The 24,656-nt window shown below is 32.1% G+C and overlaps 2 protein-coding genes across 3 annotated transcripts; both read right to left on the reverse strand.

The window, feature by feature from the left end:
- Nucleotides 1-5,555: 5,555 nt before the first annotated feature.
- LOC110614035 lies at nucleotides 5,556-11,657 on the reverse strand. The gene is made up of 6 exons (XM_021755485.2): nucleotides 11,164-11,657; nucleotides 10,395-10,444; nucleotides 6,466-8,059; nucleotides 6,020-6,372; nucleotides 5,844-5,936; nucleotides 5,556-5,735 (listed from the first exon to the last, which is right to left on the reverse strand). The coding sequence occupies exons 3-6, from the start codon at nucleotides 8,042-8,044 to the stop codon at nucleotides 5,715-5,717; spliced, it is 2,046 nt and encodes a 681-aa protein (XP_021611177.1). The 5' UTR covers nucleotides 8,045-8,059; nucleotides 10,395-10,444; nucleotides 11,164-11,657; the 3' UTR covers nucleotides 5,556-5,714.
- An 8,809-nt stretch (nucleotides 11,658-20,466) lies between these two features.
- LOC110613239 (ubiquitin-conjugating enzyme E2 13) lies at nucleotides 20,467-24,630 on the reverse strand. Of its 2 annotated transcripts, XM_043955788.1 has the most exons (7): nucleotides 24,242-24,630; nucleotides 22,796-23,339; nucleotides 22,572-22,674; nucleotides 21,843-21,935; nucleotides 21,652-21,752; nucleotides 21,244-21,321; nucleotides 20,467-20,905 (listed from the first exon to the last, which is right to left on the reverse strand). In XM_043955788.1, the coding sequence occupies exons 2-7, from the start codon at nucleotides 22,994-22,996 to the stop codon at nucleotides 20,831-20,833; spliced, it is 651 nt and encodes a 216-aa protein (XP_043811723.1). In that variant the 5' UTR covers nucleotides 22,997-23,339; nucleotides 24,242-24,630; the 3' UTR covers nucleotides 20,467-20,830. The 2 variants fall into 2 exon arrangements, with proteins under 2 accessions (XP_043811723.1, XP_021609968.1); XM_021754276.2 differs by lacking the exon at nucleotides 24,242-24,630 and having other exon boundaries at nucleotides 20,478-20,905; nucleotides 21,843-21,940; nucleotides 22,796-22,987.
- Nucleotides 24,631-24,656: the final 26 nt, after the last annotated feature.

Raw genomic sequence — 24,656 nt, forward strand, 5'->3', positions numbered from 1 at the left:
CTAATAAAATTCACTATCAAGAATTTTATGAGTTGTTCTCTTTAGACCAAAGTGACCTTCACATGCGTGGACATGACAGAAGCTCATAATGGAACTGATTTCATTACCTATGACGCATCTCCTAATAATCTAGTATGAGCATATGCGCCATAAATAAGGTTCATCTCAAGTATAATACTTGGATTCATGTTTGATTTTTTCTCGTTTAGTTCTGGTTAAATCATCAGATAAGGATTTAGAGACCAAATAATTAACTATATCTGCGTACCATGGAACTTGCTCTGAGTCAGAGAATAGGTATTCTTCTAAAAAGTCATCATTAAGTGGTGCATTTTCTTCAACTAATAATGGCAGTCGACTAAGATGATCAGCGACTAAGTTCTCAGATCCCTTCTTATCTCGAATCTCAACATCTAACTCTTGAAGCAAAAGGATCCATCGAACCAATCTAGGCTTTGCATCTTTCTTCTTGAAAGGTATTTTAGAGCTGCATGGTCAGAATAAACAATTACTTTAGTACCAAATAAATATGAACGGAATTTTTCTAAAGCAAAAAACTATAGCTAACAGTTCTTTTTCTGTAGTTGAGTAATTGCACTGAGCACTATCAAGTGTTCTAGATGCATTGTAAATAATGTGAGGATCTTTTTGCTTTCTCTATCCTAAGACCGCGCCCACAGCCCGATTGCTAGCATCACACATAATTTCAAAAGGTTGACTCCAATCAGGGGGTTTATATTACTATTGCAGTGATTAATACCTCCTTGAGTGCATCAAAAGCTTGTTTGCAAGAATTATCAAAAGTAAACTCAATATCCTATTACAATAACCTATAGAGTAGCTGAGCTATTTTTGAGAAATTCTTAATAAATCGTCGATAAAAACTTGCATGCCTAAGAAAAGAAAGAATTTTTCGCACATTAACAGGGTAAGGTAATGACTTAATAATATCTATCTTACATTTATCAACCTCAATTCCCTTTTTTGACACAATGTGTCCCAGTATTAGGCCTTGATCTACCATAAAATGACATTTCTCATAATTCAACACCAAATCAGACTCTACACACTTTTTAAGGACTTTTTTAAGGTTAGCTAAACATTCATCAAAAGAGTTACCATATACGGTGAAATCATCCATGAAGACTTCTATGATGTCTTCTACAAAATCTGAAAATATACTAACCATACATCGCTAAAATGTGACTGATGCATTGCAAAGCCCAAATGGCATTCGTGGGTAGGCAAATGTGCTAAATGGACAGGTGAAAGTAATTTTCTCTTAGTCTTCGGGTGACATAGGAATTTGATGAAAGCCTGAATATCCATCAAGACAACAATAATGAGATTTTCCAACTAGACGCTCAAGCATCTGATCAATAAAAGGAAGTAGAAAGTGATCTTTTTTAGTGGATGTATTTAATTTACGATAATCTATACAAACCCTCCACCCGTTTTGAACGCGAGTGGGTACTGGTTCCCCATCTTCATTTTTCACCACATTAATGCTTGTTTTCTTAGGGACAACCTAGACTGGGCTCACCCATTTGCTATCAGAAATGGGGTAGATCACACCTGCATCAAGTAATCTCAGAACTTCTTTTTTTACCAACTCCATCATAGGAGGATTCAGACGACGTTGAGCTTTCCTGGTGGGCTCGTTGTTTTCTTCCAATAAAATTTTGTGCATACATATGGAAGGACTAATTCCTTTTATATCGGCTATAGTCCAACCGATTGCACCTTTGTTTTCTTTTAAGACTCGGATCAGCTCCTCTTTCTTATATGGCGACAGCTTGTTGGAGATAATTACGGTAGAGAACTTTCTACCCTAAAGTATGCATACTTGAGGTGAATAGGCAATGGTTTCAACTCTAGTTGTGGGGCTTGCACAATAAATGGTAAAAGTTTAGAATGAGCCGTAGGTAATTCTAAAGTAGAGACATTACATTTGATTTTATTAGCTTCAAGTTCGTAGACAACATCTTCCAGCCTTCCTTGTAAGACAAAGTCAGTACTTATGGCTGCCAATTTAGCTTTATTCAAGTTCTCATACATAACAGTTCTTAGGTCATCCTCACCTTGCAACTCAAATACTTGTTGGACAATGGTTCGATGATATCTACACCACACACATTAGAAAAGTCATTTGGGTATTTCATACTGTCATACACATTAAAATTTTATAATTTTTCTATCGAACTCCATGGTAAGTGTGCCATCAAAAACATCTTCTTTTGTTTTAGCAGTTGTCAAGAAAGGTCTACCTAACAGAAGGTTAGCTGTATTAGAGGTCTTATCATCATCCATATGAACTATGTAAAAATCAGTAGGGAACACTAAATTACCAACTTGTACAAGCACATCCTCTAAAAACCCCTCGGATATATAACCAATCTATCAGCCAATTGTATCACCACACCAGTTTCTTTCAAAGGGCCCACATTTAAAGATTGATAAATAGACAATGGCATTACATTTATAGATGCATCTAAGTCACACATTGCTTTCTTAACCCCTACTTTGCCAATTTTGATAGATATAGCAAATATACCTTGGTCCTTGCACTTGGTAGGCATTTTACTTTGAAAAATAGCAGATACCTTTTCATCCATACAAACCTTTTGGTAGCCTACCAGCTTTCTTTTATTTATGTATAATTCCTTTAAGAACTTGGCATAGCGAGGCACCTGTTTAATTGCATCAAGTAAAGGTATATTGACTTCTATCTTACGAAATGTCTCAAGGATCTCCTTTTCTACTTTCTCTCGTTTGAGCTTGGCTAATCTCTCAGGAAAATGAGGTTTAATGATTAGAGGTTCGAATTGCACAGGTGTTGAAGCTGATTTGTTCGGTTTAGGTACAATCATCTCAGTTTTCAGGTCTATATTGCGGTTGTGCTCATGACTTACCTGACAAGGATTGTCGTGCCCATGGCTTACCTGATTAGGATTGTCCTGCAGTTCTTTTCCGCTTTAGAGTGTAGCGGCACTTGCATTCTGCTTGGGGTTCACTATGGTCTGAGAGGGTAGTTTACCTTGTTTTTCAGTTTGTTCATTGATACTGCCAATTGACTTATTTGTGTTTCCAGATTGCGAATACTTGTCCAGGTCTTTTGTTGAAACTGTTGAGTCTCCTGTTGAAATTATTGAGTGTTAGTTGCTAAATTTTTAACAATATTTTCTAAGAACATACCTAGATTAGTGTTAGTTCCTCAACAGCGAGTTGCACCTGATCGCTGAATGATGAGAGGTCTTTGTTCCGTTGTTTGGCCTCTTTTTTCAGTTTTCTGGCGGTTTCTCAATTTCTGAATTGAACTCGAGTTTATCTGCAAGATTAAAATATGTCATTCAAAAAGAATTAATAAAACAATTTAGAACCAATTCCCGGCAATAGCGCCAAAATTTGATGGGCGTCAAAACCACCAAAAATAAATTATTGCTTTAAAACAAAACTTGTGATAATAGTAAGCAGGGTCGATCCCACAGAGACTGGTAAGTAAATTAATTCTATTGAATGAATAAGAAATAAAAATAAAATAAAATAAAATGGTAAGAGGTTTTAAATGTAGAGAAATAAATAAAATCAATTCAAAAAAAAGAAACAATTATATTGAAAAGAAAGAATCAAGATGAGAAACATTCAATTAAAGGAATAATTTTAGTTTCAGTTTTTGTTAGTTGATCATAGATATAAAATAATCTCAATTTAATTATTGATAAATTAGTTATAGATATTGAAGACGTTTCAGTTAGCCAATCCTTTCTTAGATTTTAAACTAGTCAAGAGACGTTCGTTAACAAACTCTAACTCTTTGACAACTGTAGGAGACGCTCCTAGAATTTAATCCAATTATTGCATTAATAATTAAAAGGATATAATTCTAACTAACAAATGTTAGGCGCTTGGTTTATTTAAATTAGATTATATTATTTCTTAGGAAAGGCTTACGCAACCTAATTCACTGCTTATTTCAGTTTAAATAGCAATATATCATTCTATCAATTGAGCAACGACGCCTTAATGCAACAACCAACAGAATAATAGTAAGCAATAAACACAGAAATAATATAAATACCAAGAATAATTGAGAAAACAATAGAATCACATAAATCTCATAACCAATTAAATTGAAATTTTAATTATCCTTTAACTGAAAAGGAGAAACTTAGCCACATATGTTGATGGCTACAAATGGGAGATGAAAGATGAGATGAGATCCTAGATGCATCAAAATGTTCTTTTTATAGTGCTAAGAGTCCTAACTTAACTTAAATACAAGTAACTAAAATTAAAGTCAAGTACATCGTAACAGATGAGGGTTATCTGTTTGTTTTTCGGATTTGAAATTGGACTTTATTCGTCAAGTATGTTATACCCATAATATAGTCCATACACAGTTCGACTGAAAATTAGAGTTTAAATATAACTTTGTTTCTTATCCTTATATGAATTTGGTTGTGAGCACGTTTGATGGATGTAGAGTCCAAATTATATTTTTCTCTTATTATTCTCTAATCCTACCAAGATAACAAAATTTAAATGAATCAATCTATTTTAATTAAAATCAAACTCAATATCTAAATATTTTAGAATATTAAAACTACATAATTATGCATATTATCAATTATTCATTTTTACTTTTAATAATATAATTAATCATATAATTACAAATACATATTTTAAAATAATTATTTAATTTTAATTATGAAAATGTTCTAAAATAATTTTATTCATATTATCAATTATTCATTTTTACTTTTAATAATATAATTAATCTTATAATTACAAATACATAATTTTAAAATAATTATTTAATTTTAATTATGAAAATTTTATAAAATAATTTTATTCATAAAGGTAATTATTTTTCATTTAGAAAAAGAAAACCTTTATTATAAAGGAAAAGAGAGGAAAATAACTTAAAAGTTCTTTTTGAATCTTATGTAAATTTTGGAAAATTTAAAAATCAGTTTTCAATTTGGAAACGTGTGAAATGTAAACATGAAACTTTGGAGAAAAGGAAAACTAGTTTTTAGTTTGGAAATATAGCACATAGAATCATAAAACTACGTTTTTCGATTTCTTTAGAAAACTTTCTTGAAAACTACTGCAACTTTTTATAAGGGAATAGGCCCGAAATAATTTCTCTCATTTTCGAAAATAATTTCAGGAAAATCATAAAATTCTTCATTGTAAATTAAAAATGAGACTCTTCATGATTATTTTAGCTGCATAACCTTGGTAGAGTCATATTTCTTCCTTTGGTGTTAGTTACTATATATGGGGTTTATATAAATTCATAGTATAAATATATGGAATTTATATGAATTCCACTATATATTTACATTATGAATTCATATAGATCCACTATATAAATATTATCCAATTCAATAAATATCTTTGAAAAGCTAATGATTAAAATTTAAATGTGAAAGCTATCATTGCAGTTAAGGAATATTAAAAAATTACATATCATATAATTCAATTATTAATAAGTTTTAAACATACAACATACAACAATACTTAAAAGAAAATTAAGTGCATTAGACGTATTGAATAATTTATTTTATTTTCAACACAGTCATTCAGAAAAATCATCAAATTCTACTAGAGAACATTAAAAATGCGACTCGTGCTGATATTTTTTCCTATAGTGTCGTTGGTCTCTTGGGTATTAGTCGCTAAATCTACTGTGCTAGGAAGTAAATCTCCTACCAAGGATGAGAATGATCCTGTTCCAATAAAATGATGAGAAATGCAGGAGTTAAGACATTGGACTAGTAGCTCAAAACCATGCCTTTTCAATGCAGGAGGTCAAAGTTCAAATCCTGATACTTTACCTTTGCACATTCCCCATAATTACAAAGCATTTGAGAAAGTGTTGCCGTGGTGTTGATATCCCAATCACTCGCTTCAAGCTGCTGAAGTAATGTCTATTGATTTTACGAGGCTCAGATTAGTAGAAAATACAATATATATACAGCAAAAGGTGAGTGCAAACCATGAGTGAACTAACCTTGTCACCAAAACATAAAAGGTCTGTTTCATTCTTTGCATCAACATCCATTTGATCATTCTCCCAGTCTTGTTTATCAACAGCATAATCAGGCAATTCAGTACAAGTTTCAAGATCAATCAAGGGCATGCGATTTTGCTTCTCCATACTCCTAAACTTTTCCATGAAAATTGAATTGACTGTCACAAACATGTGATTTAGTGATTTAGATGTACTATTCATCAGCTTCCTTCGTGCAACTTCAGATACACTAGGTTTTATGTTACATGAACATTTGCATGGTTGGCTTAGAATTCTTATTGCACACTTGCTCAGTACTGGAAGGCGTGGCTGATGATGCTCCCACCATTCACCTAACAAATATAATCACAAACCAAACGTCTATTTACACAAATTATTAATTGGATAACAAAGAAAAAGAGGAGAACACCAATCAGTAAACTTACGAGGATGATATGAGTTCATGATTTCGTATGACATTTCATTGGTGAACTCCTTGGATCGCTTTCGATAAAGCTGAAGTTCACGAGTAAAATTTGCTGTTTCTTCCCCACTTGCAACCAATTTCTCCGACAATAGGTTCATGCCATTGTACATATTGATGTCCCAGTATTCAGAATCTTTAAGAAACATGTAAGTAGGATTCAGAAAAGATGCAGCAGCATGTATCGGGTGAATAATCATACCTTGCCTCTCCTCCAATAACTCCAATATCCTTTGATACTTTGCTGGATTGCCATCACGGTACCCTTCAATTGCTTCCCTTGCCCTTTTCAATTCTTCATATAGGTATCCTGAAGTTGATTTATCATCTTCCACTAATCGAAGGACTTGAACTATTGGCTCTAGAACATCTAATACATCACGTCCTTCACTCCAGAAGTTTTCACTTTGAATAATATCGGTAACCTTCGCAGCTGTCTCATTCCTGTTAGAATCCAGCTTGTACCATTCCTCAGATGCAATGAGTTGTTGCAATTCATTCTTATTATCAAAGATAGAGTGAAGCATTTGATATTTGGAGGCAAGCTTGGACATAGAAGGATGTTTCAATTCCTTGTCTTTCGTGTATTGTCTCATCAATGATAAAACAACGTCATTGTGGTACATATGTTTGAGGATCAATTCTGCATGATCAATTATCTGTCCTATCCAAGGAATCTCATCGAACATGTCCTTCAGAAGAAAATGAATCTCTTGAGCTACACAGCGAATCAGGTAAATTCTTGGATAGTTAACCTCAAGCATTTCTCCAACTGAATGCAAAATTTGACTATCGTTGGTGATGACTTGGACAACATAATCAACCCCAGTTTTTTCAATTATGGAAGCAACAATCTCTCTTATGCCAAAATCCATAGTCTCCAACACTGAAACTTCATATGAAGCTTCAAATATCGCCCCTTCTGGAGAATATACAAGGATGTTGATGAAGTTGCAACAATTTTCAACCATTATAGTGCAACCAGTTTTTTCCAATGATTTCTTCACATCCTTCACATATTTCTCGACTTGCATCTCAATTTCAGAAACGAACTCTGTTTGAAGCTCCAAATGACTTGGTAACTTATAGCCATGATCACATCGAGACACACTCTTCACAAAGTCAATAAAAGATGATGTTTCCACAACATCAAATGGGATGTTGTTAAGAAGAAAAAATTTTGCTAGCTTCTGGTTGATCACCTTGCTATCATTATTGTTTCTTAATAGCATCACATTGTCATTCTTTTGGCTTATTTCTGGTGAAGAATATTGAACGTTAGATGGTAACGAATTCTTACCCTGGAGAACAACAGAGTAACTAGGAGTTTCATCTTTCCTCTTGCTAACTGCTTTAAGAGCTTCCTCTCGTACTTCAGCAGGAACTCCTGTACACTTTTTAATGCCACGTGCAACTCCAGCCAAGTGTAGTTTTATCCTATGAATGTTTCGAGGAGCAAAAACCTCTCCACAGTGTCGACAACGAGATCGCTTATTCTCTACAACATCCACATGCTCCCAAAATGGATCTTTGCTCCTCATTGCTTAAGCTATACCCTACATGGAAACAAATGTGACATAAGAAATCTAGTCTGCAAAGTTAAATTTAATACAACATCTTATAAATTCAAGAAATCTCAAGGATCAAACTAAAATTCATTTTATACTTCATAACCTTTAAGATTAGTGGTTGTCCCACATTGGTGGAAAAGTAAATCATAAATGATTTCTATTGTAAACGCTCAACTTTCAACCCACTCAAATAACTTTTGAATTCTTATAAAATAAAATTCAGCTCGCTACTACTTTTATACTTTTAATTAAGGTTGTGGAGGTTGGAAGGGATTTTGTTCAAGTTTTTGCATCCATTGATACGGTGAAATTTTTGTCATTATAATGAGGGTTATGAAATAGATATTAGCTACTGTGCAGCCTACACTGCACAACATACCAGCATTATTGTTACTATTAGTAAAATCCCATATCAAGTGGTGGGGAAGAAAACAAGAAAATTAATGAAGATATAGATGCACCACATTCACTCTGATAACCGCTAGATTTCTCCATCCCATTACGAGACCGGGCCGATAGTAGCAGCCACAATCATGAGGTTTCTAAGCCCCCGAGTAAGCCAGGCCCAACCCGTTCATCCTCCTGGTGGAACTCCTATTTAAGTCGCTCAATCAGACCAGCCCAGCCCATTTCAGCCTTAAAGCCGGCCCTTTCCTAGGTTCCGGTCTTTTTCCTTCAAACCCAGTCATAACCCGGTCATAAGAAGAAAGACTGCGGGTCCAGTCATTTCGCAGCCCTGTCCACTCGCGTGCCGAAGGGAATTAAATGATTGTCTGACACAGAGAAGGTCCTGGGGTTATCCGCCACGTAGGAACCTGCACCAAGGGGTAGGTGGTCCTATAGCGGAAAGGCCATCTCGCGTGAGAGAGAAGAAAGAGGATAAAAGGAGGAAACACTCTCCTCTATGGCTAAATTTTTTCTAAGTTCACAAAACCCTTATAAAACCCTATTTTCTGGATTTCAGATCATCACACTCCAAAATAGCAGAGCAAATATGATTGAGAATGCTCTATTTTGATTGTGAAGCAATCATTTCACAGGAATTGCTTGTTAACGTGAGACAAAGGGGAAAGACAAAACCAATTATAGCTCGGTGATAGCCATATAATTGAAGTGATCACATCAACATTTGCAAATAAAGAACTAACATGAGCTTCCTTCAAAGCCATATTATACATGTCCAGCTTATGTGAAAAGATAGCAAGTCAATTGCAGGCATATTATGAATTTAAATAATGAGAAGAAATAGATAAGCAAGAAGACGGGAACTTTGTTATAGTAAATTTACATTGGTTGTATTGAATTTTTTTTTTTTTTTGAAATATTCTATCAGGATCCAACTTTTATAATAGCATGAAACAAGAACAGAAGCCAAATATACATGGTTGAATATAGCATATTCAAGAAAGGAGAGGAAAAAGAAAAAAAAAGAAAAAGGAAAAAAAAAAAAGAAACAGGGCACGAAAAGGCAGAGTGTCGAAGATGCACGGTAAGCTCATTCCATCCAGTTTCGGAAAGAGAATTTTGTCAAGGCAACATGCACATTCTCATTTCTTACTCTGTGCTCTCTCCCAAGTCCCAGAGACTAAAACTTAAAATCTTGCCTCCCTTCTCTCTCTCTTTTTTTCCTTCACCATAATCTCCTTCCTCTTGCCATGTTTTCAGCTAGTAAAGAATTGATAAACTTAAAAATTATACTTAAAAAGGTATATGTTATCTTTTGCCAAGTATATCTTCATGTTCGTTTCAGGGTTCATAAAATACTATAATTCCTCATACCCACCCCTCCTAACAATGTCTTTTCCCCTAGGACCCATCAGTTGTCGATAAGTGTAATTTATTTTAAGGAAACTTATTATGAAAAATTATTTATTTTAAAAATAATTAAAATGTATATTTAAAAAATCTATTAATTAATTTTTTATTGATTTTTTAGCAATTAAATATTAAAAAAAATTAAAATATCCCTGAGTAGGAAGACTAATTAATAAAATTTTTTAAAAATATAAAGGACTAATTAATGAGTTTTTCAAAACTATAGAAATTAAATATTAAAATATTTAATGATTAAAATTAACGAAAACACTAATTAATAAATTTTTTAAAACGTCAAAAAATTTTAATTTATTTTTCAAAATTAAGTAATCAACTAATAAATTTTTCTATGAAACTAAATGATAATTTTTTCTTTATTTTAACATAACATAAAGTTTTTCGAATATAACTATCATAAAAATTACCAGCGAGTAAAAAAGAGATAATTATGTTTCAAGAATTGCATTCCATTCCCAATTTCCTAATAAACTGAGAATGAACTTACATGGCCTCACAAATGAAACTTCCACTTCTCCTCTGATCCTTTATTTATTCCTTCAGAAAAAAAGGTTATAGACAAAAAGGTTAGAGCAAGGTTCATTGAAAATAAATATCAACATCGAAGGTTAGATAAAAAAAAACAAGCTCAACCAACAATAGCTTGATCCAAATATAATAATAGTACCTCAACAATACCCATTAAAAATTGCAAGTTATATCATTAGTATAATATGTGTATGACTCCATCAGCAACAATATCACAAGCTCTAATTTTCACAAAATATTAAAACAATGCTTCATATATATATTAGTATGACAAAATAGCACTGCAGTCTCTATTGAAAACATAAGATAACTGTGCGTTAGTTATTCACCTTCCAGATACAAACACATACATGAATAATAATCTCATCATTAATTATAGTACATGCTCTTGATCTTCTGTTTGGCAACTATGCTTTAATTTCATGATGCTCCTAAATGACTACACCTACTTAAAAAAAAAAAGAATATAGACAATTATTACAAAATCCTTCTAAAATACATCATTGCACGGCTTTAACTAATCGAATATGTACATTTATCTTGGAAAGTATTTTAAAAAAATAAAAAATAATATAATCCATAACTTAAACGCCGCAAACAATAATGGATTTGAGGACAAATATTAGTGAAAATTTAAAATAAATTAGTTCAGTTCAAGGAAATTCTAAACTTTGGTTATATAGCCAAGGAAAAAAAAAGGAGTTGACTTCATTGACTTTTGTCCTTACCTGTAGACTCGTCGTCGGTAAGGATAAATGCCGTAAATTATGAGAGATCCGGTGAGTTCAGCTATGGATTAGTTTTCTGACGAGGGAGCACGCGCTGTGGCGATGGCGTGAGTGAAGTGAAGGATAAAGAAAGAAGACGAAGATGAAGAGGAAGAATTAGAGGAAGAACATATGGCCATAAAGACCATGACAGCCAAAATTATTTTCTTTCTCAGCGCGTTTTCTAAGCGTTGAGAGTGAAGAGAAGAAATGAACGCTGAAACTGTGGAGGATTGAATGTTTTCGCAACGTTGCCCCAGCTACGCATTTTGTCAAACAACAGCGCAGCAAAGCAAATTCAGCAAAGAAAATTTTCCCTGATCAAGATAATCAGTCGCAGTCATGTGGTTAAAAATTAATCATTCTTTTTCTTTTTCTTTTTTTTATTTTTATTTTTTTTTTCATGGCTAAAAAGAGCAAACGAAAGAGAACATAAGACAGGCAGATGCTGAAAAAAGAATTATAAAAGCCACAATAAGGATCCATCTGTGATCCAAGGAGACGTATTATAAATTCCAAAAAGCAATGGTGAAAGGCGGAAAGCGACGAAGAAAGTATTCTAAAGATATCTATAAAAGAAAGACTTTGTGATATTACTTATGGTAAGTCTTTCTAAGGATACTACATGAATAGTTAAACCGGGTTAGTTTAAGTTTAGTTTAACTAAAATTTTATTGAATTGGAGTTTAAATTCAGTAGAATATAATAAGTTTAAATTTAATTTATTTAAAAAATGAGTTAATATGTTTCGAATTTTAATTGAGCCAAATTATAAAATACTTGATTAATAACGAAATTTTATTATTTGACTAATATGATATAAGAAAAATGATAGATTAAAAAGTAAAAAAATTTATTAAAATTTTTTAAAAGTTATAAAATAAATTTTAAATATTTAAGAAAAAATTATTTATAATAAAAAATTTTTAATATGTAAAATTATAAAAATATTTTAAAAAATAATTAAAATGTAAAATTAAATTTAAACAGTAAAATTTTTATTTCAAATTTTATAACAGGTCTGTAACTCTCGTCACACTTTTAAAAATTATTCGTTTTAAAATTTTTTTTCTAAAAGGTTATTATAGATCTTGACGTCGACAATAAAAAATTAAGTTTGATTTAAGTCTACCGTAAAGTTTAACATCATTTGCTTTATTTACAAGTTTAACCGAATTCACTAATAATTTGATTAATTTACAATTTTAATAAATTTTAAGTTAAAAATAATAAGTTTACTATTTAAAAAAAAAGTAATAAGTTTAAAATTCAATCATTTTAGTTAAATATATATTTATAAGTCCACGTACAAACTTATTAAATAAGTAAATTTTAATAAATAAAATATTTATAAGTTCAAATTTTGTTTCTTCATATATCTCTCTATCTTTATTTATTGATTAATACTAAATACATAATTTGATCTTAATTTTAAATAAAAAAAATTTAGTTAGTATATGCCATAATATTTTCACCATTAATTTTTAATATTTAATTTTTATAAAAAAAATTGATTATTTAACTTTTAAATTCTAAAAATTATATTTATTAAAACCTTTAATTTTATAAAATATAATTATTTATTTTTTTTAAAGCAAAATTAGTGATTGTATTAATAAAATTTCATCAAATACAAAATTTCATCAAACAGAGAGGATATCATCCCAAACAGAAAGGGATATCATTCCAAACAGAGAGACGATTATGCCTGATAGATTTTCTGACCAAAATATTAGCAGTTAGAGTAGTATTACGACGAACTCATTTAACAAAAATATCAGTTCTAAAGTCTAATAAAGATTTACAATCATTCAAAATCAAACTTCTACATAAGATAATTTGGCAAAAATACTTCTCAAATATCTATCTAAACCCTGCATGCATAAGATAATTTGGTAAAAATACTCATCTTTCTTTCTCATCTCTCGAGCAAGAATCATTAAAGTCTCCCAAACAAAGTCACGGAAGCTACGAAATAAAGTTCAAATAAGGTTCCAAGATTAACGTCGTCGTTGCGATTCCGGAAATCCATAATAACTAGTAAACTTTCATTGAAAATTATCTTCCGAAACAACCGAATCAATAAAATTTAAAAAAAAGACAATCATAGAAACAGACCCATGACTCTTCCATATTAATCAAAAGTCTCCTCCTAATCTTTATCTATTAACTGATAAGCAATTATCAAAATATAAAAAATTACGAAAAAATTCCATACGAAAATTAAGAGATTTTGTTTTCATAAAAAATAAAATGTCCGGTTTGTAACTAGTGTAAATGGTTATAGAATATTAGTCTCGATGTCTATTACTTCTATAATTATAAGTATTTATAGAATACAAAGGATAAGACTCTAAGCTATTCAGTTACAGAAGAGACTTATCTACAATAACTAATCACAGCTGTATTGTTATCTAATATCCCCCCTCAAACAATGTGTGGCATAACACATAGATTGTCTCTTAGTAAACGAAAACGTGTCCCAGAAAGTCCTTTAGTAAACACATCAGCTGTTTGATCAGTACTTGCAATATGATGAACTTGTAGGTGTCCAGAGATGACTTTTTCGCGTACAAAATGAATGTCCAATTCAATATGCTTAGTTCGTGCATGTTGAATGGGATTAGCTGACATATATGTAGTACTAATGTTGTCACAAAACACCACAGGTGGCTCTTCAAGCTGTATTCCAAGCTCACGCAATAAACTAGTAATCCAAGTCAGTTCAGCCACCGTACTAGCGACTGCTCTATATTCTGCTTCCGCGCTTGATCGTGAAACAGTCGGCTGTTTCTTGGCAGACCAAGAAATCAGATTTTTACCAAAATAGAGACAAAAACCTGTAGTGGACCGGCGAGTATCATGGCAACCTGCCCAATCGGCATCAGAATAAGCTGTTAAAGTCTGCGAACCACCCTTATAAAATTGCAAACCATAATGTACAGTCCCCTTGACATATCGTAAAATTCGCTTTACCGCAAGCATATGTTTCTCTCTTGGATTATGCATGAATTGACACACCTGGTTAACAGCAAAAGCAATGTCCGGCCGAGTAAAAGTCAAGTACTGTAAAGCGCCAACAAGGCTTCTGTATAGTTGTGGATCACTGAGTAAAGCACTATCTGATGACAAAGACAAGGACTCATTAAGAGTTGGTGTTGACACAGGTTTAGCCATCTCCATTCCTGCTCTCTTTAATAAATCCGTTGCATATTTATATTGATGCAAAAACAACCCATCCAAATTTTGCTTTACGGATATACCAAGAAAATAGTGCAAACTTCCTAAATCAGACATAGCAAATTCCGATTTAAGAACCTGTAATAGCCGACTCATCAAAGTTTGGGACGATGCTGTCAATACTATATCATCCACATAAAGTAATAACACAGCCATGTGGTGTCCCTCACGCAGCACAAACATCGAGGAATCCGCACGACTTCCTTTGAAACCAATCATTTTCAAAAAATTCGTAAAACGCTCAAACCACGCCCGCGGCGCCTGCTTCAATCCATAAAGAGCCTTTTGAAGCTGACATACATATTCTGGAAAATCAGGATGTATAAATCCCCGTGGCTGTTTCATATAGACATTTTCTTTCAAAACCCCATGCAAAAAAGCATTCTTGACGTCTAGTTGATGCACCGGCCATTGTCTCGAAACAGCAAGAGAAAGTACAGTCCGAATTGTTGTTGGTTTGACAACCGGACTGTAAGTTTCATCATAATCCAATCCAGGCTTCTGAGCATATCCTTGTGCAACCAAACGGGCTTTGTACCGTTCGAGAGTTCCATCGGATCGAAGTTTCACTTTATACACCCACTTCGAACCTATAATATTAACATTGGATGGCTTAGGGACCAACTTCCATGTCTGATTGCGCAATAATGCGTCATATTCAGTAGACATCGCCTTCCTCCATTCATGATGGCTTTGAGCTTCTGTATAGGTTTTAGGTTCGGGCAAAATCTGATTCTGATCACCATGAGCAGTCAAGGAGAAAATTTTCTTTGGTTTTCGAATCCCATCTTTGAGACGAGTTTGCATGGGATGCAAAGTCTGAGTTGAGGTACCTGTAATTGCCAAATCTGCAGGAAAAAGAGTCAAGGCATTATTTGTTTCATTAGGAACAATAGGTGTAGAATCCGCAACAGCAGGACTGGTGGTATCGAAATGAGCCGCAGATGACTGATTTCCAGTATCCGTTGGTTCTGAATGAACAGGAGAACGGCAGTCCTGTACGGTAACAGCTTGCTGATTCTGAGCTCTATTATTACTCGAACAACTTTGTAACAATGGTACTTGCCGTGGAAATGAAGGAAGATGGAAGCCACGTTGCACAGAAGCTGCTGGTTGTGCAGAAACATGTTGCTGGAACTGTAAAAAGGGAAATTGATGTTCATCAAACAGCACATGTCTAGAAATAATCACTTTGCCAGTTTTCGGATTATAACAACGAAAGCCCTTGTAAGTATCAGGATACCCAAGGAAAATACAATGAATTGAGCGATTTTCCAACTTATGAGACACTGTTGCTGTTATGTTAGGAAAACAAGAACAGCCAAAAACTCGTAAATGAGTATAAGAAGGCGGTTTACCCAGTAATTGTTCATAAGGAGATTTAAATTGGAATGTCTCACTAGGCAAAATATTATGTAAATGTACCGCCATATGCACAGCCTCCACCCAAAATTGCAAAGATAAATTGGATTGAGTAAGCAAAGTTCTGACCATATTTATTAATGTGCGATGTAATCGTTCAGCCGCGCCATTTTGCTGTGGCGTATATGGACAAGAAAATTGCACACGGATACCATTATTAGAAGCAAACTGTTGAAAATGATTGCTAATGTATTCGCCACCTCCATCACACTGCAAACACTTAATCAAAACACCAAATTGGGTTTTCACAAAAGCCACAAATGAAACAAAATAATTATAAACCTCACTCTTTCGTTTTAAAGGATATAACCACACATATCGAGAGTAATCATCCATAAACACCACATAATATCGATAGCCACTAAAAGATGAAACAGGAGAAGACCAAACGTCAGAATGAATTAATGCAAAAGGAGCCGAAGCTCTTACATGAGAATGAGAAAACGACAACTTAGTATGCTTGCCCAATCGACAAGCAGTACAAGACACTTTATTAAAACTAGATGTTCGAAATAACTTTGACAAAATGGAAGAATTAGGGTGTCCTAAACGACGATGCCACAACTCGAATGAATTTGCCGAAGCAATCAGACTCGTAGAACCACCAGACAAAGAAGACGAAAATGAAGAAGGAGAGAACTCATAAAGGTCCCCTGGACTACTGCAACTGAGAAGTGGAGTCCGCGTCTTGAGATCCTTCACACAAAAACCATTGGGATCAAACTCAACTGAACAGGAATTATCACGAGCAAATTTCTTAACAGAAATTAAATTATGAGTTAAAGAAGGGACGACAAGAACATCTTTTAAAAGTAAATCACGACTAGGTAATGGAAAAGAATTTGAACCAATATGAGTGACAGGAAGAGAATGTCCATTACCAAACACAACAGTATTAGAAACGGGAGTTGGAAGACACGAAGACAGTATACCTGGATTAGGTGTCATGTGGGAAGTAGCACCTGTATCTGGTAGCCACGCAGAATGCACAGGTTCAGGAAATTGAACCGCAGCAAAGGAACGATCACCCGAGAATTGTCCAGAACGAGTAAAATGTGGGCAATCTCTTGCGATATGGGTATATTCTAAACAAATCTGACACTGTGTGGGTTGAGAAAAACCAGCAGATTGAGGTGGAAAACCAGCATATTGTGAAGAAAAACCAGTGGGTCGAGGACCAAGCACACCATTGTATGAACCTGAAAAATTGGATCCAGGATGATACATAGAAGATGATTGATTGTAATAATATCCACGTCCTCCTCGTCCAGAACGACCACCACGACCCCCTCTGCCATAGGAATCACCACCATTGTTATTATAGTAACCAGAATTACGGCCACCACGACCTCGACCTCCACGGCCTCGTTGATTGGAAGAAGAATTGCGTTCAGTAGAAACTAACGCTGTCTGCGAATTTGCCGGATTTGGAACTGGCTGAGATTGTTTCTTTGCGCGACTTTGCAATCGCAACTCCTGAAGATATAAAGAAGTACGTGTCTCCGCAAAAGAAGGAAGAGGTTTCTTTCCCGTCAAATTGATGACAACATTTTCATATTCAACAGGCAAACCATCCAGAATCTGCATAACTAAGTCATCCTCAGTAATAGCATGACCAATAGAACAGAGTGAATCATAAACAGTTTTTAATTTCTGAAGATATTCATCAATGGTAGAATTATCCTTAACAGTGCTGTAAAAGTCTGCTTTAAGTTGAAGAAGTTTTGCATGAGCTTGATCATGAAACAGAGTTTCGATAGCTTCCCAGGCTTGCTGAGCAGTAAGAACAACATTTGGTTTGATGAGACTACGCAATATATCAGGACTAAGAGTAGCCTGAATCCAAGATAAAACGAGACGGTCAATTTGTTTCCATAATAAGAAATCTGGATTTGGTTTAGATTCACCATTAGAATTTGTTAATACACATGGTGGTGCAGGAACGGAACCATCAACATGATCATACACATCATAACCCTGTAAAACAGGAATAATGAGAGAACGCCAGAGAAGGTAGTTGGTGAAATTGAGAGCTTCATTGACATAATTTTTAATATTAGAAACTCCAAAAGATGGATGGAGAGAAGAATTGGAAACAGCAGGTTGGGTGGAAGACTCGGCAGGATGAGAAGGGGATGTTGTGTTGGAAGACATGACGAAGACAACGAGAACAGGGAAAAAAAAAAAACAGAAGAAAGGAAATCCTTCAATGCAATAACTGTCCGAAGATTGCCTCATAAATCCATTAAAGAGATCTGTATATTCTGAAAATTGATTGAATTGTATGTGAGAAACATCTCCACCATATAGAAAAATCATAAGTGACGATCAGAATATTTTTGGAACTCTTAATAGAGATAACAACATTTTTTTTTTATCGATAATTAATTGACGTAAATCGTTTTACATCAGAAGGGAAAAGAAAAAGTTAAATTTAATGAAAAGAAAAAGACGATAGTATGAAGTTAAAAAAGACCATAGACAAAATTTTTGAAAGTTGTGTATAATTCATTTATCAAGTTAAATAATTATATATTTATATAAATTAAGGATAAAAAATCATTAATGAGAAAATGATGCCAGCTGCCACCTAACTATATTATATGTTCACCTATTCATTCATTAGACATCTCGTTCCGGGCTGGTTTAATTTATTTTTTGAACTAAATCAAAATTAATCTGATTTAAACGGTTTCAGTTTTTAACCGTTTCAATTAAAGCAGTTATACTTTTAGTTTTGATTTCAATTAAATCTAAATTATAAATGGTTAATTTAATTTAAATTTAAATAAAATTTAAAAATAAAAAATTTAAATATTATGTAAAAAAATAAATATAAATCTTAAATGTTATTAAATATATATTTTATTAAATAAGTAAATCCTACTAAATCTATTCATTATAGAATAAAAAATAAAATAATATTATATTTTAAATAAAAATAATATTTTTTATAAATTAAAAATAAATTTTGAATTTAATTAGTTGATAATTTAAGCATCATTTAAGCACGATTTAGAAATGATTCATTTTAGAAATAATAAATTAAATCAAATCACTAATTTAAATTCAACAATTTCAGTTTAATTTTAATTTTAATTTAAACTGAATGATTTCAGTTCAATTTTAATTAGTTTAATTTAAAAATTAAAATCAATTAATCAATTCAATTCTAAATTTAACTAATTTGATTTTAATTCGATTCACGATTCGAATCAAACCATACCCATCTCTATAATTCATAATCTTAAAATTTTTTGTGCTTTTTAAATATCATGACTCAACTTCAATTTCCATTTTAAATATCTCTCAATGTAAAGTTTATATATAGGGTATTTTAAAAAAAAAAAAATTCTCTCTCCTCAAATCTATTCTAATTTCACCATTTTAATTAAAATATAATAATTTCAAATATTTACACTCGTTATCCATTTATTTTTTATAAATTAAATATTAAATGTAACAATCCATAATTTTTAAAAATCTTACTATAAATATTATAATTTAATTATATTTTATTAAATATAATTATTGATTTTAATATTTATTACATATTTTATTGTTTGTAAAATTCGAGGGAGGATGAATATGTCCTAATCAAGGGCACCTCCCCATTCAACCATGACAAATGATTGTGCTCTTGATCATCATAGCCGATGCCCACGACGACAGAAGCATCGTCACCGCCGTGCATATTGACGTACTAGACGCACATGTCATCAAGTTCATTTTTATCATTTTATTATTTATTTATTTAATATGAATATTAAATGAAATTTCATTAAATATATATAAAAAAAAACTTCTCAGTAGGTATGTTTGTTATTAATTAGTTAATAAAATATTTGAGTAAAAAAAATTTATAATAATCAATGATATTAAAATAATATTTAGCAAAATAAAACTAAAATTAAAATTATTTATATAAATATTTAAAATTTCATGAATTTTTCGACTTAATTAATATAATATTTAAAAAGTAAAAAAATTAATTTTTAAAATATTTAATACTATTTAAAGAATTAAAGTTTATATTTAATAATAAAAACTATAAATAATGATTGGTGTTGATATTTTATTATTAGGGTAAATATTAATTAAATAAAAAATTTAAAATTAAGAGAGATGTAGTGGAGAGTTTTTTTCTTTCTTTATTCATACTAATCTATCAGCATACTATAACAAGTAACAGAAAGTATGTATTTACTGATTTAAAATAAAAATTGAAGTCGAATAATAGTATTCAAGAGATTAACTCTTATTCTTAACACCTGTGAGGATGAAAGGAAGATTAATGAAAAAAAAAATTTATTATTAAATTAAGTGATATTCGGTTTAAATTAAAAAAAAATTATTGAATTGAATAAATATTATATATTATTAAATATAAATTTCTGATACTAGCGGACATAGATTAGATTATTAATTTATTATATTAATTAAATAAATATAAATATATTGGATGTAATAATTAAAAATAAATTTTAAAATATAATTATTTTTTATGCACGTGTATAATTTTTATTATATTATAAACTAATTTAATTATTAAATATTACTCACTATCATTTTATATTGGGAATCCATGTCAAGCCAATCTTGATAAGGTTTTTCCATCAATCCAGACTAGTCAATCACAATTAGTGGGCCATTTTATGCTAGACCATCCTACATAAGATATGAAGCAATTAAAAAGCATAAACCTCTGGGGAGTAGAGATGTGTAAAAAAGAAGCACTTTGACTGAGCCCAAAATCTTCTTATGAGTGAGTGATAATCACTCACCTAGCTAGCAACATGAAATATGGATCCACAAGAAGACTAACCAAAATGTTTTATAGTACAGTTTTGATCTGGAGTTATAAGAATGACCATTCAAAGGACAGACAGATGAAGAGATTTTGTGGGAATTTCAAATGTGTTCTACTATAAGCCATTCCTTGGTATACAAGAGCAATGAGGGATCATCACATTTCTTGTGATTTTCTCACGCAGCCGCTAACTTTTCTCTTGAACTCCTCTCTATTTTCTCTCCATTCCTTCTGCATAAGAGATGCAACTATAAGTTATCAACAAAAATAGGTGAACAAAGCTTCTCTTTCTTTCATTCTTCCTTTCATTCTTCCTTTCATTTTTTTCTTTTTGACTGCAAGGACACCTCAATGGAAGAAAGTAAATTTTTCTGACCAAATTATCAAACAAATTGGCTTCTTACTCATGATGACAAATAACAAAAACAATTGGCATCAAGCTAATTTGATACATAATTTTATATGAAGGATTTACATGCAAACAAAATAACAAAAAAAAATTAAAAACTCTACTGAACAGAGTTACATTGCCAAAATATAAGGTGAAATAATATCTCATCATCACTTACTGCAGCTTCAACATTTGCAGGAGATTCATCATTTGGACTGGAAAGCATTGATATTATACTCAACACTATGCTTTCAACCTGCCCAGAAATGAAAAGATTTATCATGCTTAACAAATATGATTTACATACAAATATAAACATTTTTGTGTTTTTCTCAAATGATGAACCAGAACCAAAGGTATTTCTTTTCTCTGTAATCATCCCTTTATTTTATTACCATAGTCATGTTGGACTATATAATTATATTATTATTCATATTTCATGTTTTAACTGGTTTTAAGAATTTGTAACAAATTTTGCAATATAATTTCATTTCATGAGATGAATCTCTATTTGATAACTATGCTCATTAGTCAAAATATTAGCATTCAATCTGCAAGTTTGAAAATGAAAGCAATTACGACATACTGTATGGACAGGCATCCAGCGCTCGCTAGCAAGCTCATAGCCATTTGGATCATCACCCGGTGGATGAAGGATTGATATGCAAACGAAGCCATTAGGATGAACTGCAATAAGCAACAAATAAATGAAATCATAACCATTGGAAGAAGAACAGCACAGAAAAAAAATCTATAATACCTACAAAGTCGACCCACCGTTAGGATGCCATATCGATGAGGTAAACTTCACTGTTGGAGGGCTGTTTGGATAATCGGGTGGAAAGCTCATAACGGCATGAAAACATCCTCCTTCACTGCCATCAAAGATTAGCAAGGAAATGTTCTAGTTGATCACACTTTTCAACAAGCTAGCTCAAAGAGCAATGAAAAATCAAATACTAGAACAGAACAATATCCAAAGACTTGCAAGTCGATAAATCTTGAAATAAATTCTCAAAACCAAACAGAAAGAAACTAACTCTTGATAGAATGCAGTTTACAAGTTAAACCAATACAAAGGAGTCAAAAGAACAAGTTATCAATGAACTCTTCAAGTCAATCAATCATTCGGCTTGAAAGTTTAGACAACTACATTGACAAATGAAAAAATTTAGAACTCAAACTTGTCAAATAATTTATATTCCTACAGTTTCTCAGGAAAAGCCACAAGTAGAAAAAGATTATGATAATATCAAACTCAGTTCTTCAATCATCACATTAAAACCAACCATTCTAAATAAAACTCCAACGCAATTAATCAAATTTCCAATCCTCTAATAAAAGCAATAACTTCAGCCCTTCCCTAATCCTATCTAATAAAAAAAAATTCACCCAAGTTACTATCAAGATCAAGCAGCCCTTAAATAAAATCAATAATCATCAAAAAGAAAAGAAAAGAAAAGAAGAGAGCTTTAAGCTAATCAAATTGCAGAAAACAACACGTACTAAAGCGTATCAGGGGGTCCAATAATGGTAACGTTCCATTCAAAGATATTATTCTCATCAACCAACCCAGCAGAGAACCCTTCAACTGGGTTTTTACAAAGATCTGCACAAACCAAAAACCCAATCAATTAAATTAAACGCCGACCCAAAATCCATCAAGAAACGAAACAAACAGAACCACTAACAGAAAAAGAAAAAGAAAAAAAGAACCCAATGGCAAAAACCTTTAAGCTGTTTTTGAAGGAGGAGGCTGGCTTGAGACGCCATTTTTGAAGAGCTTCACAGAGAGAAAGAACGTTCAAGAAGAAGAAACGAACAAAGATAGAAACCAAAGCGAACACTTCGTGGGCATTTATAGATAGATAGATGGCGGAAAGAGTTTCTGAATGTGGACTCTTGCTCTGTTTCTCTAGTGAGCTCATCATACGTTGTTGTGTGCTCAAGGGGAGGGAAGCACATGGTATAGTTGTGATTCCCTACAACCGTTTTGTTCAGATTTTCCGCGCGGTCCAATTGAGAATTGACACCTAAGATTCTTCCGATTTGAATGTTGGCCAAAGGTGTTGAAGATTCTACTGGCCCTTTTCAGTTGACCGTTTTGATTTCAGTGACAGTTGCTAGGTGGTCCTCCTGATGGAAAGACAGAGTATAAATTTCTGCATAGGAACGGCTCACGTAATTTTACCTTTCCTTATCTGTTCCTAGAAAGAGAAAGTGTCCATGAGACCGGTCAGGGATTATCTGTTTCAATGAATCCAAGCAATCTCCCTGGGGATTAAATAAAAAATAAAAAATTATTAATTAATCTTTTAATTTTAAAAAATATATTAAAATAATTTTAATATTTTAAAATTTTATTAATTAATTTTTGTTAATTTTAATAGTTAAATATTATAAACAAATTTAAAATATCTTTTATAATTAATAAATTTTTTTAAAATTTAATAGATTAATTAATAAATTTTTTAAAATTATATAAATTAAATAGTAAAATATTTAATAAAAAAATAATATTAATAAAGATATTTTAATATAATTTTTTAAAATTCTGAGATGAATCGGTAAATTTTTTCATATATATATAATTTTTTTTTTAAAAATGATTTTGCTATTTACTGTGGAAGGAAAACAACAGCAAAATTAAGATAATTTCGTAATTTTATTATAGGGTGCTGTGAATAAAAACACAAGCTTATATTTACAAGTTTTAAATTACTATTCAAATTCAATATTGATAGTTAACAACTTTTATTTAAAGTTCTTCTCATCCATTTCTGATGAGATCTCCGATTAATTGTTGATGTGGAGCAGCTGATGTGGTCTAAGATCATTTTAAATTAATTCCTCTCTCTGCAAGGATGATTATTAATTATAACAATTTGTTTGGTTAGGAATAATTCAACTAAAAAACTGAAATTACCAAGAAGTGTTGAAATTCTGTTTAATTGTTGATAGAAAGAACAAATTCGAGCAAATCAGTAAGAAATGGAGCAAAGAAAGTGACTTCAAAAGAAAAGAAGAAGAAATTAAAGCAAATCACCAGATCTTCCATTTCAAAAATTCTGATAGCTGTAACAACCATCGATTAATTCAACTTTTGAATTTGTAAAAGAGCTTCCAAAAGAAAGAATATTACATAGTTGAACTCAACTAAGGAGGATGCTTCTGACCTTAGTGACTGGACTTCTACGGATGTTACCCCAACGACAAGGAGGAGATCGAAATGGTTTTGGTGTTGAAATCAACCTGAAGTTGCATTAGCTGACTTCTTGAGTTTGTCGCACCCAGAACACCATTAATGGAGACGTTAGCTATTGTGAGAGGCGACGACAAGGTCGGAAATTAGATCCAGAAGCAAAGAGGGCCATGATTTTTGGAAAATCACGTTTGCCAATGAGAGAAAGCGACTCGCTGAATCATGAATGAATGCTAGTACCGGGGGAGAACATGAGAGTAACAATTAGGGTTTTGATCTAATCTTTCTTGCCGTCAAGGATAGGAAAGGGGGAAGAGTCTGGTTGTGGTGCCAATGAAATAGGGAAATTTACAATTCTATTTCTATCTCTGAGTTTTACCACTAGCAAT

Source organism: Manihot esculenta, chromosome 4, assembly GCF_001659605.2.
Source record: "Manihot esculenta cultivar AM560-2 chromosome 4, M.esculenta_v8, whole genome shotgun sequence".
Taxonomy (NCBI): domain Eukaryota; kingdom Viridiplantae; phylum Streptophyta; class Magnoliopsida; order Malpighiales; family Euphorbiaceae; genus Manihot; species Manihot esculenta.

Bases quoted from the DNA above. Each gene is read 5' to 3' on its own strand.
- LOC110614035 (XM_021755485.2), bottom strand. From the start codon at position 8,044: ATGAGGAGCAAAGATCCATTTTGGGAGCATGTGGATGTTGTAGAGAAT. The intron at 6,373-6,465 runs GTAAGTTTACTG...TATATTTGTTAG, and splicing joins CATGAACTCATATCATCCTC to GTGAATGGTGGGAGCATCAT. The intron at 5,736-5,843 runs GTAAAGTATCAG...TTATTGGAACAG, and splicing joins ATTATGGGGAATGTGCAAAG to GATCATTCTCATCCTTGGTA.
- LOC110613239 (XM_043955788.1), bottom strand. From the start codon at position 22,996: ATGATGAGCTCACTAGAGAAACAGAGCAAGAGTCCACATTCAGAAACT. The intron at 21,936-22,571 runs GTACGTGTTGTT...ATGGCAGTGAAG, and splicing joins GGACCCCCTGATACGCTTTA to GAGGATGTTTTCATGCCGTT. The intron at 21,322-21,651 runs GTATGTCGTAAT...ATTTCTGGGCAG, and splicing joins GCTGGATGCCTGTCCATACA to GTTGAAAGCATAGTGTTGAG.